The sequence below is a fragment of the Artemia franciscana genome, chromosome 14, assembly GCF_032884065.1.
Source record: "Artemia franciscana chromosome 14, ASM3288406v1, whole genome shotgun sequence".
Taxonomy (NCBI): Eukaryota; Metazoa; Arthropoda; class Branchiopoda; order Anostraca; family Artemiidae; genus Artemia; species Artemia franciscana.
In genome coordinates this window covers 37777165-37796372 of record NC_088876.1, presented here as the reverse complement: position 1 = coordinate 37796372, position 19208 = coordinate 37777165, and the positions used below count along the sequence as shown (strand labels likewise).

The following is a 19208-nucleotide window of genomic DNA, read 5'->3' as shown; positions in this document are numbered from 1 at the left end:
TTCCCATCCAGTTTCATCCTGATCTCACCGCTTTAAGTATTTTCTAAGATTTCCGGTCCCCCCAACTGCCCCCCCCCCAATTACGTTTGATCCGCTTGAGATTTAAAATAAGATATCGGAGTTACGAGGTCCTTCTAAATATGAAGTTTCATGAAGATCCGATCACTCCTTCGTAAGTTAAAAATACGTTATTTTTCTTATTTTTCAGAATTCCCCCTCCCCCCCCGCAATTGAGCGGATCCGTTCCAATTATGTAAATTACGTATGCAAGACTTTTGCTTATTTTTCCAACCAAGTTTCATCCCAATCCCTCCAATCTAAGCGTTTCCCATCATTTTAGGTCTCCCCACCCCAAACTTCCCCCAATGTCACCAGATCCGGTCAGGATTTAAAATAAGAACTTTGAGCCACGATATCCTTCTAAAAATCAAATTTCATGGAGATCCAATCACCCGTTCGTAAGTTAAAAATACCTCATTTTTTCTAATTTTTCAGAATTACCCCCCCCCCCCAACCCAAAAGAGAGCGGATCCGTTCCGTTTATGTCAATCATCTATCTAGGACTCGTGTTCATTTTTCCCACCATGTTTCATCCCGATCCCTCCACTCTAAGTGTTTTCCAAGTTTTAGGTTTCCCCCTCCCAACTCCCCGTCCCCATCACCAGATCCGGTCGGGATTTAAAATATGAGCTCTAAGACACGATATCCTTCTAAACATCAAATTTCATTGAGATCCGATCACCCGTTCGTAAGTTGAAAATACCTCATTTTTCTAATTTTTAAGACTTACTCCCCCCCCAACTACCCCAAAGAGAGCAAATAAGTTCCGATCATGTCAATCATGTATCTAGGACTTGCGCTTATTTTTCCCATCAAGTTTCATCCCGATCCCTCTACTCTAAGTGTTTTCCAAGATTTTAGGTTTCCCCCCTCCAACTCCCCCCAATGTCATCAGACCCAGTCGGGATTTAAAATAAGAGCTCTGAGACACAATATCATTCCAAACATCAAATTTCATTAAGATCCAATCACCCGCTCATAAGTTAAAAATACTTCATTTTTTCTATTTTTCCGAATTAACCGGCCCCTACTCCCCCCCCCAGATGGTCAAATCGGGAAAACGACTATTTCTAATTTAATCTGGTCCGGTCCCTGATACGCTTGCCAAATTTCATCGTCCTAGCTTACCTGGAAGTGCCTAAAGTAGCAAAACCGGGACTTTAGGTTTTCCCCCTCCAACTCCCCCCAATGTCATCAGATCCGGTCGGGATTTAAAATAAGAGCTCTAAGACACAATATCATTCCAAACATCAAATTTCATTAAGATCCAAAAACCCACTGATAAGTTAAAAATACTTCATTTTTTCTATTTTTGCGAATTAACCGGGCCCCCACTCCCCCCCAGATGGTCAAATAGGGAAAACGACTATTTCTAATTTAGTCTGGTCCGTTCCCTGATACGCTTGCCAAATTTCATCGTCCTAGCTTACCTGGAAGTGCCTAAAGTAGCAAAACCGGGACCGACAGACCGACTGACCGACAGACCGACAGAATTGGCGACTGCTATATGTCACTTGGTTAATACCAAGTGCCATAAAAAAGAGAAAAATAGGCATATTCTACGAAAAGCAAGCATTGGATCGTACAGGCATGGTATTTTTACGGGGGTGGTGGTGATGACCTTCGTCCTTGATCACGTCAAAATCACTCTTGAGTTTAATGCACAAAAGAATATAAAACTCACAGATTCAATTACACATTGTGTTTACATGGCTCAGTTGTGATTTCTGGGTTTACAACGGTGGGCTTCAGCGCAGATGTTTTTCCAGTTTCCTCTATGTTACTAAGAAATTTTTATATATTAAACTTGCTTCATTTTACTACCTTCGTGGCCAAACATGGTCGAAGATTGGCAATGAAAAGCTGATAAGTATTTCGAAGGATACATATCCTTCGGTTTTGTATGCAGACACGCACGGTTCGAACCAAGGTGGGAGAGGGTGGCGAGGGGCAAAATTGGTAGTATACAAGGGGGAGGGGACCAGAAATCAAAATAAATGTTATTTTCGGAGGGAAATGTTTCTAATATTTTTTATCGTTGAGGGAGCTTACCGGCAAGTTTTAAGAAAGGTGGTACACCCATGTCTTATTTGTCGACGAGTGCTCAAAGTGATGCCATATTCTTATCAACAATAGTTTAATGCAAAATATGCCACTCCACCTAGTCCCTCTCCCTTACAGGTAAAACATATCGATAATATCAGCTCAGTTGGCAGGCTTCATTCGGCTAAGAAACAAAGTCAGAATTGAGAATCGTATCAGAATCGGGATTGTGAGATATCGGGATCGGGATGAGATATCGGGATCGGCTTGCACTTACATTTATGTACATTCACTATAAAATGATTCAGAAAATATTCTTTTGATTTTGATTCTCAAAAGAAAAATTACCATAATTTGCTCCTTTAATTTACTTTTTTCTTCTTCTTCCACGACATCACAGATAAAACGACTAAGGCACAAATTGACTTATTGACTAATGCACAGATAAAACGACTAATGCTCAGATTGACTTCGGACAATATATATTTATGTACATTTACTGTAGAAAATTTCATTTGGTTTTGATTCTCAAAAGAAAATTACCATAATTTGCTCCTTTAATCTACTTTTTTCTTCTTCTTCCACAACATCACAGATAAAACGACTAATGCAAAGATTGACTTTGGACAAAATTGGAAGAAGAGAAAGTTGATATTTGTCCCCAAGAAAGCTCAGAGCCTCGCAAACAGAAGACAAAGTGTAACCTGAAAAATAAAAAAGGCTCAGTAACGAGACATTTCAGCCGCAGGGCTAGAGGCACCAAAGCAATTCTGGTGACTAAATAAGAACCATATAATCAGTACGGACTAATTCTCATCACCTACAGGAAGTATATAAAAGCAAATGTTAGAATCCTAGAAAACATAACACGGCCTTGAATTTAGTGCTGAAAAGTCGAGAGTTAAATTTTTCAACTAGAAGCGCACATCGCCAGCAAATATTCCTACTGAATAGCAGGATCAAGCCAATTAATCATATTTGGTTTCCCCATTGGTTCATCAATAAAGCACAGGCGACAACTCCTTATAGTTCGCAGTGAACGCCTAGTAGAACATATAACAATTCTCTTTTTTTGCCACAAATAGAATATTCTATGCAAAAAAGCGCCGCACATCAAGCAAATAGAGCATGAATTTAAGAGAAATGCTAAAGCTTTGATAAAGTCAACTGTTTCTGTATTTTCAATACAAGTTAACAATATAGAACACAATGCATTTTTGTGCTCATTAGTATTGCATACATTTCCTTTAAAAACTTTTCTTAAAAGTTGGAAACCAACGGAATTTTTTTTTGTAGATCTTTTATCGAGTTACTGATTAAGATAGGAAAATGTTATAAAGAAGTACATTTACTAAATTCTTAGCAAAACTTCTCAGCAACAAAGGGAAAATGATTTATAAATATGAAAAAAGAGAAAAATAGGCATATTCTACGAAAACAAAGCAATGGATTGCCTAGTGAACCTAGAAGTTCACAGTGAACGCCTAGTGAACGCTATCATATACTTTTTTTGTGACAAATAACCTATATTTCAACCACGGTTTTCTTTCAAAACTTTTTAACTCAGTTGCTCTACCATATTATTGATACATAGCCCCGTTTCAGAAAGTGTTAACTAAAATAGATAAGTTTTGAAACTTCAACTATTATCTAGTTAGAAAATTCAGCTTAGATGACCCTGTTGTATCTGTTGAAAAACAAGTCTCTGTATATGATATGCGTCTTTCGAAACTGAGCCATCCATGGTCTCTGATGCAAAAACAGTGATTTTTGGAAGTGCTCTGTAGATATGCTATGTATTTGTTCCTGTTTTTTTTTTTTTTTTTTTTTTTTTTTTTTTTTTTTTTTTTTTTTTTTTTTTTTTTTTTTTTTTTTTTTTTTTTAATACTCCCTCTTTCTTTTTTGCATGACGGGTTTTCAAATAAATAATAATAATAAAGTACCATCCCAAGTACAAGACTTTGATTAAGATCAATTATCAGAGGAAATGTAGGAGAAATTGACCAATAGAAGCTGCTTGGCGAGTTGCTGGTAATTCCGTTAATCAGTGACAACATTAAGAGAATTGGAATAATTCTTGGTTACTCAAATACACTGTGGTAATTATTTACCATATGAATAATCTATATTCCAATATCACTACTATAGTACATAATAAAGTAACTTCAATTTAGAATATAAATATTTGGGTTGGTGCGCTGGATTCGGGATCCCTTGTCTGAGAGGACGCGGGTTCGAATCCCAGTGTACCCAATTCTTCAGTTTGGGACGGGGGTCAGTGGCGTGACTCTGTAAGCTTAGCCAGAGTCGACCCAGCTCTAAATTGGTACCTGGAGAAATCTGGGGAAGGTAAACAGGAAGGGTGTGCGAAAGCACAGGATGGCTGGCCCCCAACCCCCCATTGCAATTCCTGGCTGAAGGGCCAAGAAACGGAGATCAGCACCGCCGGTACGGACTGTAAAGTCTAATGCCGTATCCTTTACCTTTTTTTTTATTTACTATTATATAAAGTAATGAAGCTAGTATAATATATAAAATTACCTAATTGCAAGTCCACCAGTCTGTTACCAAGAGTCTCAGCAAGTAGAGTGCAGACATCTTTGTTTATTCGCCCTAGTTCAACAGCAGCTGATAGAGTTTTAGTCATCAGAGTCCTGCCGATGGGAACCTCCGCCTGCTCCATACACGTTGGTGAAAGTAGTAGTGATTCAAGGGCTCGGTTTGTTTCAAGAATTAGATCAAAAGAATCTGCCTCCACGGGGCTGTAAGAGAAGTATAATCAATGTCCCTTAGCTTTAAAGGTCGAGTTTCACAGATATCCTTTGGTTTCGATCTTTTCTGATATTCGGGTAGATACATGTGACAACTTGAGACCGATATTATCGAATTCCGGACGAAACCAAAAATATAGGAGCTAATTTTGGAAGCTATGGGAGTTTATGGAAGCTATTCTGCCAACTAGCATTTTTGCTATAAAAAAAAAAATGCTAGCAAAAAACGAAATCAGTTACACCATACTCGATATGTCAGCACCTTCTCTGAGAGCCCACTTATTCAATTTGCTAAAGTATCTTATTCCAGTTGAATGTTTTCAACATAATTAACAGCCAAAGAAAAAAAAACCCAGCTGATATAATTTTATTCAATGGAATATAGAACGTTCAAAAGAGGGCATTCAAAACCTTTATTCGCGCTGTTTTCAAAACAAACCTTTAAGCAGTAGTGCGATTTGGCTTTCAGGCCATAGCAGACATGAATATTGTTGAGTAATAAACGTTAAAACTAAAATAACACAATTTTGATTGACATTTTCGGTACGTTATTTCAGCATGATTTGTTGCTCAGGGGATATATTGGTTGGGGAGACACAGTGCTTTCCACCGAAAAAAAAAGCTTTAATGAAGGTCCTATCCCAATATGGTACACCAGATAAGCAAATTGAAGTTATCTTAATGTACAAAATGGTTGCGGTTTAGGAAAAAAGTGAAGTTAGTAGCTGGTTTGGTGCTGAATCTGGAGCTAAGCAGGATTATGTTCTATTTTAACTTATTTGGTTCACTTTGACGAGTTTGTTCTAGGCAACCCGTCAAAGACTGTGGGAGGGCATGGAATCAAACGGTAGGGTAAAACTTTCCTAAGCTCAAATTATGCAGATGATTTGAGTTTGAGCGTCCTAGATAAAAATGATGCAAAAATGAATGAATTCTATGAGGTTCTGAGAGTTAAACTTTGAAAATTAAGGTTAAGAAGACTACGTCACTAAGATACAGAATAAATGAAGGCAAAAAGGTCATATTGGGTAATGAGAAGACTAATAAAGTGAATAGTGAACTTACTTACAAATATAGTGAACTTACCTGGGTGGAGTATTACTAGTAAAGATTATGTATGCAGTGAAGATGTAAAAAGCGGAGTGGCCAAGACCCAGGGTGTTGTCCTACTATTGAAAGGTTTGGGAGAACGGGAAGGTATTTCTATAAACCAAGACTGGAATATTGGAAGCTATGATAATGACAGTGAAAAAGTATGGTTCTGAAACAAAGGGCGCTTCGAAATACATAGGAAGAATTGTTGAATGTTTTTCAAAGGAATTGTCAATGGATAGTTTTGGGTACTGGTAAGACTGACCAGACTGACAAACAACGCTATCCGAACGATGAGTGTCTATCCCACTTTCTAGGGCTATAATGAGAGAAACGTCGAGATTGCTAGGTTGTGTTTTTCAGATAAAGGATGGTAGATTGCCAAAGATTGCTCTTTTCGGCCATCCATATGGGACCAAACAAATACCAGATTGTTCCTGAATGGAGTGGGAACACATCATAAAGACAGATTAAAAGGAAACTGGAACTTCTTGGGAGAGGACAACGAGTGAAGCTTTGAACATAGAGGGGTGGAGGAGGAGCATACGCAGCTGTGTTGGCCTGAAATGGCTTGGTACTGTAGAGTTGTTAGCAATAGTAGTTCCAGTTGATTAAAATAAAGATATACACGACCTCGGTTGGTTTTAAGAAATAAGTCAGAGGAATTCATCTCCCTGTAATGCAAAATCCACAATTTTCAGACGTCCTTAGAGTTCGAAATTTCTTCGCTTATAAGTAGGTCTGCACAATATAATACTTTTAAATATTAAATGTCAACGCTACAAGAAATTAAGAGTGCCATCAATTGTCATATTTACATTCTGATTTGAGAAACAATTTGTCAACCTGTGACCGAATTCGTGATTGAGCACACTACTTTAATGTAGGAAAAAAGCAGTTATGAATTAAGCGCACGCTTAGTTTCAAAATCTTCTGGACTGAAACGGAGAATTTGGTATAATATTCGGAATAATTCGGAATAATTGAATAATTCGGAATAATGAAAAGTTTCTAGCACTCTCTCGCTCTAAAGCTCAAATTTCCGAACAGTCCAGAGAAGGTAAGTAATAAGATGACGTTGAATGAAATTAAAATTATAGTTGGCGATTATTCGACTTGATATCTTCAAGTCAACGTTATGCGAGTTTTTATGACTTTCATCCATTTCTTGCTATTACATAAAAAAAAAGATTAGAAGATTAGATACAAGTTATATTTATTTACGCTTTTTAAACGCTGAGGCAGCCTAAACAGCATAACTAAAATAACACTTTTGCTTAACAGGAGAATTAGTATCGCCAAAAACTGACTAAACTCCAAATGAGAAAATGGCAAAAACAAAATGAATAACGTACATAACAAAATCAGGAACACAAATGAAATAAATAAATATTTATTATTGTATTTCGTCAAAACTATAGTCTACTTTTGTAAAAGTCGATACAGGTTGAAAAGGTTTTTTGCTTTATTTTTCACGGAATTAAAACCAGCTATTCACAATATTATTACAATCTATTACAATAGTACTTCCAATGAAGGATTTTTTTACATAATCCATCAGTAATCCTAGGTATTAGAGACAACGCTATAGTGTTGCCTATAGTAAGGGCCATACGGCTCCAACGTTTTATTATTTTTTTCCTAGAGGCACTTAATATGGAAGGAGCCGTCGTATAAACTGCAGAGGGGGCTCATTCGATCGGAAATCGGAAGTTCTAGTGCACTTTTTAAGAGTAATAAATGATCGGATGGCAACTAGCCCCCCTCCCCCACCATTTTCCCATTTTACATCCGATTACATTTTGAGGTAGCCATTTTGTTAAAAATAGTTCAAAAATCATACAACAAAACTCTGGGGTCGACACAAACCCCAAAGGCCTTGGGGCAGGCACTGTTTGTTTATGTCCAGGGGGAATACATGGTTTTTATAGAACAGATGCTCGCATAAACTTCAGAGGGCTCATTTGACTGAAAATTAAAAGCTCTAGTTCACTTTTTAAGAGTCAAATGAAATCGGAGGGCAACTTGCCCCCCCCCTCCACACCTTTTTCCCCCAAATACACCCGATACAAATTTTGAGACAGCTATTTTGTTAAAAATAGTTCAAAAATCATACAACAAAAACTCCGGGTAGATACAGCCACCCAGGATCCAAGGGCAGACGTTGTAAGTTATGCCCTGAGGGCATATATGGTTCTTATAGAAGGCATAATAGTACAAACTACAGAGATGGCTCATTTGATTGGAAATTGAAAGTTCTAGTTCACTTTTTAAGAGTCAAAAGGGATCGGAAGGCAACTAGCCCCCCCATGCCCTTTTTTCCCAAAGTAAATCCAATAAAAAACCGTTTTTGTTAAAAACAGTTCAAAGATTATATAACGAAAACTCCGGGGACGAAACAACCTCCAGGATTCGGAAGCAGGCGTTGTAAGTTATGCCCTGCGCGTATATATGTTAATATAATTCTTATAAAAGGGATGCTCGTATAAACTTCACAGAGGGATCATTTGATTGTAAACTGAAAGTTCTAATTCACTTTTTGCAAGTCAAAAGATATCGGAGGGCAACTAGCTCCCCCACGCCCTTTTTCCCAAACACATCTAATAAAAATTTTACGATAGCCATTTTGTTAAAAACAGTTCCAAGATCATATAACGAAAGCTCCGCGGTCGACAAAAACCCCCAGAGCCTGGGTGCAGGCGTTGTAAGTTATGCCCTGCGGGAATTTATTGTTCTTTTAGAAGGGATGCTCGTACAGATTTCAGAGAGGGCTCATTTGATTGGAAACTGAAAGTTCTAGTTCACTTTTTAAGAGTCAGAACATATCTGAGGGCATCTAGACCCCCCCCCCTCTCACGCTCTTTTTCCCCAAACACACAAGATAAAATTTTGAGACGGCCATTTTTTCAAAAATAGTTCGAAAATCAGGTAAAAAATTTGAGGGATCAATACAACCCCCAGAGCCCAGGGCATTTTTTTAAGTTATACCCCAGGGGCATATAAGGTTTTCATGTAGGGGGAGGTCATATAAGCTTCGGAGATGAATCATTCGATTGGAAGTTGAAAGTTCTACACCCTCTTTTCTCTAGATGCATCCGATCAAAATTTTGGGATTGCCAGTTTGTTTGAAATAGTCAAACGATCAGATAACAAAAATAACGGGGTCAACATCACCCGCTCCCCGAGCCCTGGGGAAGAGTTGTAACTTATGCCCTGGGGGCATATAAAGTTTTTATAGAAGAAGCGGTCGTAAAAACCTCGGAGTTGACTCAAATGACTCGAAAATGAAAGTTCTAACTCCCTTTTTAAGACTCGAAAGTGGTCCAATGACAACTATCACCCCCCCCCCCTACAGCCCACCCTCTTTTCCCCAAATGCATGCAATCGAATTTTTTATCCACCAATTTTTTCAAAATAGACCAAAGATCATATAACAAAGACTCCAAGGATAACACAGTCCACCAGAACCTTGGGGCAAGTGTTGTAAATTATACCCCAGGGACAAATAAGGTTTTTATGGACGGGATGGTAGTACAAACTACGGAGGGTTCTTCTTCGATTGTAAATCGAATTTCTAGTGCACCTATTAAGAGTCAAAAGTGATCGAAGGGCAATTAATCTCCCCTCCCAAGGCCCCTCTTTCCCCAAATGCATCCAGCCAAAATTTCGTTATAATTATTTTGTTCAAATAGTTTCTAGACCAAATAACAGAACTCAGGGGTCAATACAACCAACAGAGCCTAGGGAAGTATTGTAATTTATGCCCCGGGGGCAGATAAGGGGTTGTCGTATAAACAGCAGAGGTGGCTTATTAGATTTCGAATTGATATTTCTATTTATCTTTTTAAGAGTCATCTAAAGTGATCGGAGGGTATATACCCCCTCCCCCTCTTTTCCTCAAACTATTACGATCGAAATTTAGAGATAGTCATTTTGTTTCAAATAGTCCAACGATCAGATGACAAAACTTGGGGGTCAACATAGCGCCCCTCCTGAAACCTGGGGGAAGGGTTGTAACTTATGCCCCGGGGACATATAAGGCTTTTACAGAAAAGGTGGTTGTATGATTTTTAGAGGGGATTCAAATGATTAACAATTGAAACTTCTAGTTCCCTTTTTAAGAGTAAAAAGTGAACCAATGGCAACTAGCCCCCCCCCACCATCTCCAAGGCTATAAGGCTTGAGTTTTTTCCCACAGGCACATCATATGGACGGGATGGTCGTATAAAATTCGGAGGGAGCTCATTCGATTGAAAATCGGAAGTTATAGTGCCCTATTTATGAGTCGAAACTGATTGGAAGACAAATAGCCCCAACGCCCTTTTTTCCCCAAATGCAATAAAAATTTTAATCTTAGTTCAAGAATTAGATAGCAAGATTCTAGGGGTTGACAGAATCGCCCATGGCCCAGGGGTAGGCACTGTAAGTTATGCCCTGGGGGTATATACGTTTTTTATAGAAAGGATCCTTGTATAAACTTCAGAAGGGCTAATTTGATTAGAAATTCAAATTTCTAGTTCAGTTTTCGAGTCAAAAGAGATTAGAGGTCAACTAGCCCCCCGCTCTTTTTTCCCCAAATCCACCCAAGAAAAATTTTGAGATAGCCATTTTATCAGTAAAAAAAAAAAAAAAAAAAAAAAAAAAAAAAAAAAAAAAAAAAAAAAAAAAAAAAAAAAAAAAAAAAAAAAAAAAAAAACTCTACGGTCGACACAACGTTCAAGAGCCCAGTGGCAAGTTTTTTAAGTTATGCCTCGGGGAAATACAGGATTTTTATGTAAAGGGTGGTCATATAAAGTTCAGAGGTAGCTCATTTCATTGGATGTTGAATGTTCCATTTACCTTTTTAAGAGTCGAAAGTGATCGTAGGATATCTACCCCCCCCCTTCACCCTCTTTTCCTTAAGTACAACCGATGGATTTGAGATAGCCATTTCCATTGAAATGGTCCAACGATTAGATAACAAAAACTTCGGGGTTAACTTACCTCCCCAGAGCACGGAAGAACTAAGAGTAGTAACTTGCGCCCCGGGGGAAGGGGGTACATATGGTTTTATGGGAGAGGTAGTCCTATAAACTCCAGGGAGCTCAAATGATTAGATATTCAAAGTTCAGAAACTCCGGGTTGGACAGAACCCCCCAGAGCCAGTAGCCAAGTGTTGTAAGTTATACACCGGGTGCATATAAGGTTTTTATGTAAGGGGTGATCGTATAAACTTCAGATGTGGCTCATTTGATTGTAAATTAAAAGTTTTAGCTCCCTGTTTTAGAGTCAAAAGGGACCGGAGGGCTGCTAGCCCTCCTACCTTTTCACCCCAAATTCATCCAATCCAATTTTTTAGATAGCTATTTTGTTAAATTAAGTCAAAAGATCGGATAACAAAAACTCCAGGGTCAACACCCCTCAGAGCCTTGGGGCAAGTGTTGTATGTTATATCCGGGGGGCATATAAGGTTCTTATGCGAGGATTTAAAAATAGTTCAAAGGTCAGACAAACCATACCCCCACTCCACTTAAATAAAATTTATGAACGATGTTTTAGTCGAAAACATAAACGAGCTTACCCATATTTATTTCTGCATGCCCCCCCCCCAAAAAAAACAAACTTGTTAGCGATATTTTATTCAAAAAACGATGGCAACTCACCCCTGCCCCAGGAAGCTGACCACTGGCCCTCCCACCATGGCCTGATCCCCCCCCCCCAAACAAAAGCAAAATTATTAACATTATTTCATTCCCGTAATCTTGGGAGCTAACCTCTGGCCCTACCTCCGCGCCCCCCAGCCAAAAAGTCTTATTAATGATATTCTCTTCCAAAATCCTAATAATTTTATTAGCTCTTTTCAAAACTGTTCAAGACAGCTTTATTATTCACTACAAAAAAGAATGTGGCTATTGTTCCTTTCGCTTGCGGTAAAAGCATAATGCCTACTGCGTATTTGGCTCTTTACTAAAACCCATAATATTACACATATTTTCATTTCTGCTTACTACAGCATTGAAAATAAAAAGAAAACTGCAGTGAAACCAGACCAAGATTTACCAATAGGTCCACTAGGCCCTGCGGTGGCAAAAACGCTTGGGCCTAGAAGCGTCAAAGCTTTAAATCCGACCCTGGGTGAAACAAAATCTTTAGCTGGTGGGCTCTACGCAATTAATGTCATTATATATCAAATATTCAGTTTAATATTATTAGATTTTGACAGAACTGTTAATTTATTTTGGAATTAAAAATTATTTTGAAATAGAGGATTTTGAAAAAATTGAAACTTTGGCAATCAAAAACGAACAGAAATCAATTTTTTTTTTTAATTCCGAAAAAAAGTTTTCTAAAGAAAAGTAAAGGCCATATTAAACTTAAGATCAGAAGAAATAGAAACCTACAATTACTCAAACTCAAAACGACCAGAAATAACTACTGCAGAATAAATAAAACCCGAAACGAACAGAAATTAAATAAACAATCATGGCAAACAAACATAAAACATGTATTAATATAAATGAGTAAATAAATCTTAAAACGATGATTCTTTTTTATCGATGATTTGACATTGAGACGGATAGCTGCTAGCAGCGTCTAAACAACTTTTTGATGTCCGTAACCCTTTTAGGTCAATTAATAAAAAAAAAAACTTTCCAAAAAATAAGTTTTTCTAAAGAAAAGTTAATGCCATATTAAGCTTAAGATCAGAAGAAATGGAAACCTACAATTACTCAAACTCAAAACGACCAGAAATAACTACTGCAGAATAAATAAAACCCGAAACGAACAGAAATTAAATAAACAATCATGGTAAACAAACATACAACATGTGCTAATATAAATGAATAAATAAATCTTAAAACGAGTGAAACGTAAATTGAATATGCATATCAAGCTTGAAACAAACAAAAATCTCTACCAACAAGAGTTGGGGTTCTGTCTCCTTCTCTCACTGTAAAAGTCTAAAACCTACTGGGTTATTTGCGCTTTACTGAAAACGAATTATATTACAATTTTTTTCTTCTGTACCTATCAACACATTGAAAATAAAAATAAAAATTACAGTATAATTAAATTTTGAACTGGTGAGTTTTAAGCATTTAATATTATTATATATCAAATATTCAGTTTAATTTTATTAACTCTTTCCAAGACTGTACAAGCTTTACTCTAAACGGGACCTAACTAAAACGTCTATACAGAAAAGAATTCAGCTCGCCTCTTTTGCCATCACGCGACACCTTGGCCAATAAAGTGGGTAGAGCCTCAAGATTCAATTTGCTTTATCTGTAAATTATATTTCAATGGCAAGATTTAGCTAGCTCGTGAAAAGACTAAAATAGAACTTGTGTGCATAACAATTGACTCCCTCTTGCGAAATTATTACCTTAAAAACAGACTAGCTTCTACGAGAGTTCAACGTATAAATAAAATTATATTATAGGTAAACCTACGAATAAGATCAAAAAGACATTTATCTGATAGAAAAGGGGCACGACCGCAACATTAATCAGTAAGATGGCAATACGTTACTAGAATGAGGAATCACTCCCAATATTCCCATGCAAGGGAAATCCTACATCCCCAAATGACGGTATCAAGCAGTCTTTTGCGAAAAATTAGCAAGCTCAGGCAATTTGAATGACAGTGGTAGTCAACCCTAGAAACTGCACCACACATTAGCCCAAACTAGGCTAATTTCAACAGTTTGTTTTTCAGTTCAGTTATTTCTTAACTTCAGTTTTAAACAACTAAGCTATTTTTGGAAACTTTATTGGTCAACTAAAATTCTTAATAGACCAGTTGGCACGACGGCAAACACAACCAAACCCGGCAGCGCCACATAGGGGATTAGCACTGTGGACATATGAGATCCATGTGTCGATAAATATGAAGTATCCAACTCACCCACAATCCATACGCACAAAGATCCTTCCAACAAGGTTTTGAAATAGCCCACAGCTCTAATTACACTAATTGTTATATAGAAACACGAAAAAAAACAAACAAATAAAACTTCACCTCCGAGCGGCAAGATGTGACAACAGTCTGAGTGCAGCTGATGCAACCTTTAGATTATTTGCTGATATATACGTCTTCCATAGGACATGAACTGGAGAGTCTGAAAGATATCAAAAATTAAAATGTAATTTGCTGATACTTCTTACAACATACCTAGGATACTATTTAGGAGGGAGGAAGATTTGAGAAAGACGACGCAATGTACATTATTGGAAAATAAAGAGTCAATTCTCGAAAATACACAGCTCTTGGGACTAATGAGGGTAGTGGGGTTAAAACTTACCCACCCCTCACCCTGCTTACGTATAAGTCAGCTAATCATAATCGACAATGATTATAATGATTTACTGCATTTCACTTGTACTAAATTTAACTGGCTGAATTTACTCTTTTATTTGGAAACTCAAAACAATTATTCTTCTAGCAAATAGAAGGAAAAAAAGGGAGCAACTAAAACAACTAAACGGATTAATATACATTTACAGACACTTACTCTAGCATATCAGAGTCGAATGTAAGGTATATATTAAACGACGAGAAAACCATAGGATTTTAGGTAGGGCAAACTGATAAGAGTTTTATGTAAAAACAAGAGCTAAGAGCTCATAAGGCACTTGTGACGAGGCAAGAAGAGCTAAGAGCCAAGAGCTCATATGGTATGAGCTCTAACAAAATTCTAAGGATCAATAGATTGATTTAAAAGGAAAATCAGAGGCTTAATGCCGGTCAGGATTGAAAATAAGAGCTCTGAGTATCGATGTCCTTCTAAATATCAAAATTCACTAAGATCCGATCACCCACTCGTAAGTTATAAATACCTAATTTTTTCTAATTTTCCCTCTTCCTTTAGCCCCCTAGATGGTCAAATCTGGGAAAACAGCTTTATTAAGTCAATTTGTGCAGCTCCCTGACACGCCTACCAATTTTCATGGTCCTAGCACGTCCAAAAGCACCAAACTCGCCAAATCACTGAACTCCTCCCCCCAACTCCCCCAAAGAGAGCGAATCTGGTACGGTTACGTCAATCACGTATCAAGGACAATTGCTTATTCTATCCACCAAGCTTCATTCTGATTCCTCCACTCCAAGTGTTTTCCAAGATTTCCCTCTCCAACTCCCCCCAATGTCAAAAGATCTGATCAGGATTCCTTCTAAATATACTTCTAAATATTCCTTCTAAATATCAAATTTCATTCAGATCCGATCACCTATTCGTAAGATAAAAGCACCCCAATTTTCACGTTTTCCAAGAATTCTGGTTTCCCCCTCCAACTCTCCCCAATGTCAGAGGATCTGGTCGGAATTTGAAATAAGATCTTTAAAGCACAAGATCCTTCTAATATCAAATTTCATTAAGATCTGGTCACCCTTTCGTAAGTTACAAATACCTCATTTTTCAAAATTACCCCCCCCCACTCCACCGAATAGAGCACATCTAGTCCGATTATGTCAGTCACATATCTTAGACAGGTATTTATTCTTCCCATCCAGTTTCATCCTGATCTCTCCGCTTTAAGTATTTTCTAAGATTTCCGGTCCCCCCCAACTGCCCCCCCCCCATGACGCTGGATCCGGTTGAGATTTAAAATAAGAGATCTGAGTTACGAGGTCCTTCTAAATATGAAGTTTCATGAAGATCCGATCACTCCTTCGTAAGTTAAAAATGCGTCATTTTTTCTAATTTTCAGAATTAACCCCCCCCCCCCCAATAGAGCGGATCCGTTCCAATTATGTAATACGTGTCTTAAACTTCTGCTTATTTTTACCACCAAGTTTCATCCCGATCCATCCAATCTAAGCGTTTTCCATGATTTTAGGTTCCCCCACCCCAAAGTCCCCCCAATGTCACCAGATCCGGTCGGGATTTAAAATAAGGGCTTAGAGACACGATATCCTTCTAAATATCAAATTTCATTGAGATCCGATCACCCGTTCGTAAGTTAAAAATATCTTATTTTTTCTAATTTTTCAGAATTAACCCCCCCCCCCCAGCTACCCCAAAGAGAGCGGATCCGTTCCGGTTATGTAAATCATGCATCTAGGACTTGTGCTTATTTTTCCCACCAAGTTTGATCCCGATCCCTCCGCTCTAAGTGTTTTCCAAGATTTTAGGTTTCCCCCTCCCAGCCCCCCCCCCAGATCCGGTCGGAATTTAAAATAACAGCTCTGAGACACAATATCCTTCCAAACACCAAATTTCATTAAGATCTGATCAACCGTTCGTAAGTTAAAAATACTTCTTTCTTTCTATTTTATTCCGAATTAACGGGCCCCCAAACCCCTCCCCCCCCCAGATGGTCAAATCGGGAAAACGACTATTTCTAATTGAATCTGGTCCGGTCTCTGATACTCCTGCCAAATTTCATCGTCCTAGCTTACCTGAAAATGCCTAAAGTAGCGAAACCTGGACTGACAGACCGACAGACAGACCGACAGACCAACAAAATTTGCGATTGCTATATGTCACTTGGTTATTACCAAGTGCCATAAAAAGAGAAGAACTGACTCGTTTCAGAAGAAAAAGTCGGTCCTTCAGAAGAAAAAGTTGTTACCAAGAATGGCCGGCACTAAATGGACAATTAAAACAGGTTGAAGATTTCACAGCATCTAAAATATGTATTGAATTTTCCAAAATAGAACAGATGTTTGGTTTGAATTTTTACCCCCCACCGGCCCTTTGGATTAACTGTTAACACCTTACCTGGTAGAAGATCAAGTGAATTAACTCCTTCATTAGTGACAAGTTCAGCAAGTACTTCCAAAACTAAGGCTTCTTCTATTTGGTTCAGTTCTCCAGGTGTAATCTCCAACAAATTCTTTAATATATGTACAATATTTATAAATAATATACTATAATAAACACAACTTAAAATAACACACAAGCTTCTACACACCATATTTTAGCTTTAACAAACATAATATTACAAACAAAACATAGCACAATCAGTATATTCAAATAACATTGGATAAAGTACATAAATATGCATAAATGTATACAGTAGTTTTGAAGGATTCAAAGCAGATCCCCGTGGTGGAATCTCTGAAGTCTGGAAAACATTACTTGACATGATGTAACTTGGCGACTTAGCATAGAAAATTACACACGTTGGGTGAAAGCTTCTTATTATTTAGAATAATATCATAAATCAAATCAATATTCAAACTCTCTGTGTCTTTACTAAAAGACTTGCAAAAAGGGGAGCAGGAGTTCAGCTCCAGTCCGAACAAAAACTTTTTTTAAGATGAATTTTGGCAGAATATTAGACCACGTTTTATTAGCAGAGGAAAATTTCATTCTGTATAGTCCGAGGATCGCAAGCACTGTTCCTCTCAGAAAAAAAAGACTTACCTATCTAGAAACAAAGGTGCCCGGCTGCCCCCCCGATACATTCCCCCTCCGGATAATTCCCCCAGAAAAATTTCACCTAAAGTTATAATTTTACTAGAGATTCTCCGCAGGGGGGAGGGGGGATTTTGCACATACAGCCAGCAGTAGCAGTAGTATTTTGTCTACAAATACACCCTTGTCCTCAAATTTGGTAATTTCAATGTTTCTTTTTATTTCTAATACCTGAAAAATGCTGCATCCCTGTAATTTTTTTAATTATATGCTTCCATTCCAGCTTATTTACAACCGTAAGCAAAAAATAATAATAAAAAGTTACAAAAACATTGTCTCTCCAAAGGCAGGTCATAATCCCTCTCAGTAGTAAGTGACGTATGAATCATCTGGATGGAAGTGTTTTCCATTTTCACGTCACGTAGGGACAGAATACTGCAATAATTAAAAATTTTCGATTTTGGAAAGATTTAGAAATTTCAGATTCCGAAAATTTCAGTGAGGGAAATTTTCTAGGATTATTTTTTGAGGAACTTCCCGCGGGGGGGGGGATTTTTCTGGGAGAGGAGCCCGCAGGGTATAATTTTCTTGGGAAGAATCAGCCTAGAAGCAGAAACGATTATCAAAAGTAAACTAGACGGCTTAATCGCAAATTGTTTGCAACAATGCTCCCATAAGCAGCTAATATTCACTTCTTGATATGCACAAAAAGAAAGATACTTATTGTGCGGATGGATCTACCTAATGATTCACAAAGATAGGTGGACGAAGAACTAGGTGTGATGGTCCCATCTGCTAGATTGATAAATGTATATAAGTAATCTCTCCGATTACAGATGATGCCTGACTAACTCCTATTCGTAAATTCATCTCTCAGAGTAAGTGTTCTCTTCTAGACTGCTACATATGCAGTTAGGCGTAACAATGTCATTTGAACAACAGATTAGATTTACGTCAACATTTACAACTAAACACACTGGCAAAAGTGGCAACAGAATAAATAAATAGGGTTACCCTAAATGTAACTTCGTACGACAAGATTCTATATATATATATATATATATATATATATATATATATATATATATATATATATATATATATATATATATATATATATATATATATATATATATATCGTGCGGGTTAATTAGTGCGAAATATACTCGACGGTCAAGTAAGTCATATAAGATCCATATTTAAATCTGCATCGACAGGGTCTGAGCAAAGAGCCGATAGAGCATGATTACATCCCAGGCCTTTTTAGACATCAAATTGATACGGTGGTACATAGTATTTACGCTTTCTTTCATCACAAATACTACTATTACTACTGCTAACAATTCACCGCAGCACCAAGCCTGAGGCCAACACAGCTACACACGCTCCACCTTTATTCCAATCTATTTAAAGCATCCCTCTTTAAATCCTCCCAGAAAGTTCCCATTTCAATAAAATCTTTTTTTTATGACATCCCCCACCCAAATTGTGAATAACCTACTTTTCGTTTGGTCCCCTCAACCTCTCATTATAGCCCTAGAAAGCGGGATTGAACCACACTTTCCGTACAGCCTACTGTTTGAAATACGGTTAGTTAGTCGGATGCCCAAAACAATCCGTGGACGATTTCCGAGGGAGACATCTAGCAAATCTTCCACCTTTTTTCAGAGCACCCATACTTCAAAACCATATTTGGCCACTGTCATAGCTGTAGCTTCCAGAGTACTAATCTTGGTTAGCAGACATATCTTCCTATTCTTCCATACTTTTTTTTAACTATGGAAATACACTCCCAACCTTGGCTATTCTACTGTTAACATCTTCACGGCACCCACCATCTTTACTAATAATACTGCCAAGGTAAGTGAAGTAAAGTGAAGGTACTACCTAGGTGTGTGCAG

General features: G+C 37.7%; 1 protein-coding gene across 2 annotated transcripts in view; it reads right to left on the bottom strand.

Moving 5' to 3' along the window:
* LOC136035679 (integrator complex subunit 7-like) overlaps positions 1-19208 on the bottom strand; it is a 129915-nt gene that overhangs the window by 58830 nt on the left and 51877 nt on the right. For both annotated transcript variants that reach the window (XM_065717603.1, XM_065717604.1), the window contains exons 9-12: positions 16669-16783; positions 13968-14067; positions 4645-4865; positions 2647-2807 (exon numbers count right to left, since the gene is read on the bottom strand). In XM_065717603.1, the coding sequence (XP_065573675.1) occupies positions 2647-2807; positions 4645-4865; positions 13968-14067; positions 16669-16783 (597 nt within the window). The remainder of the gene's footprint in view (positions 1-2646; positions 2808-4644; positions 4866-13967; positions 14068-16668; positions 16784-19208) is intronic.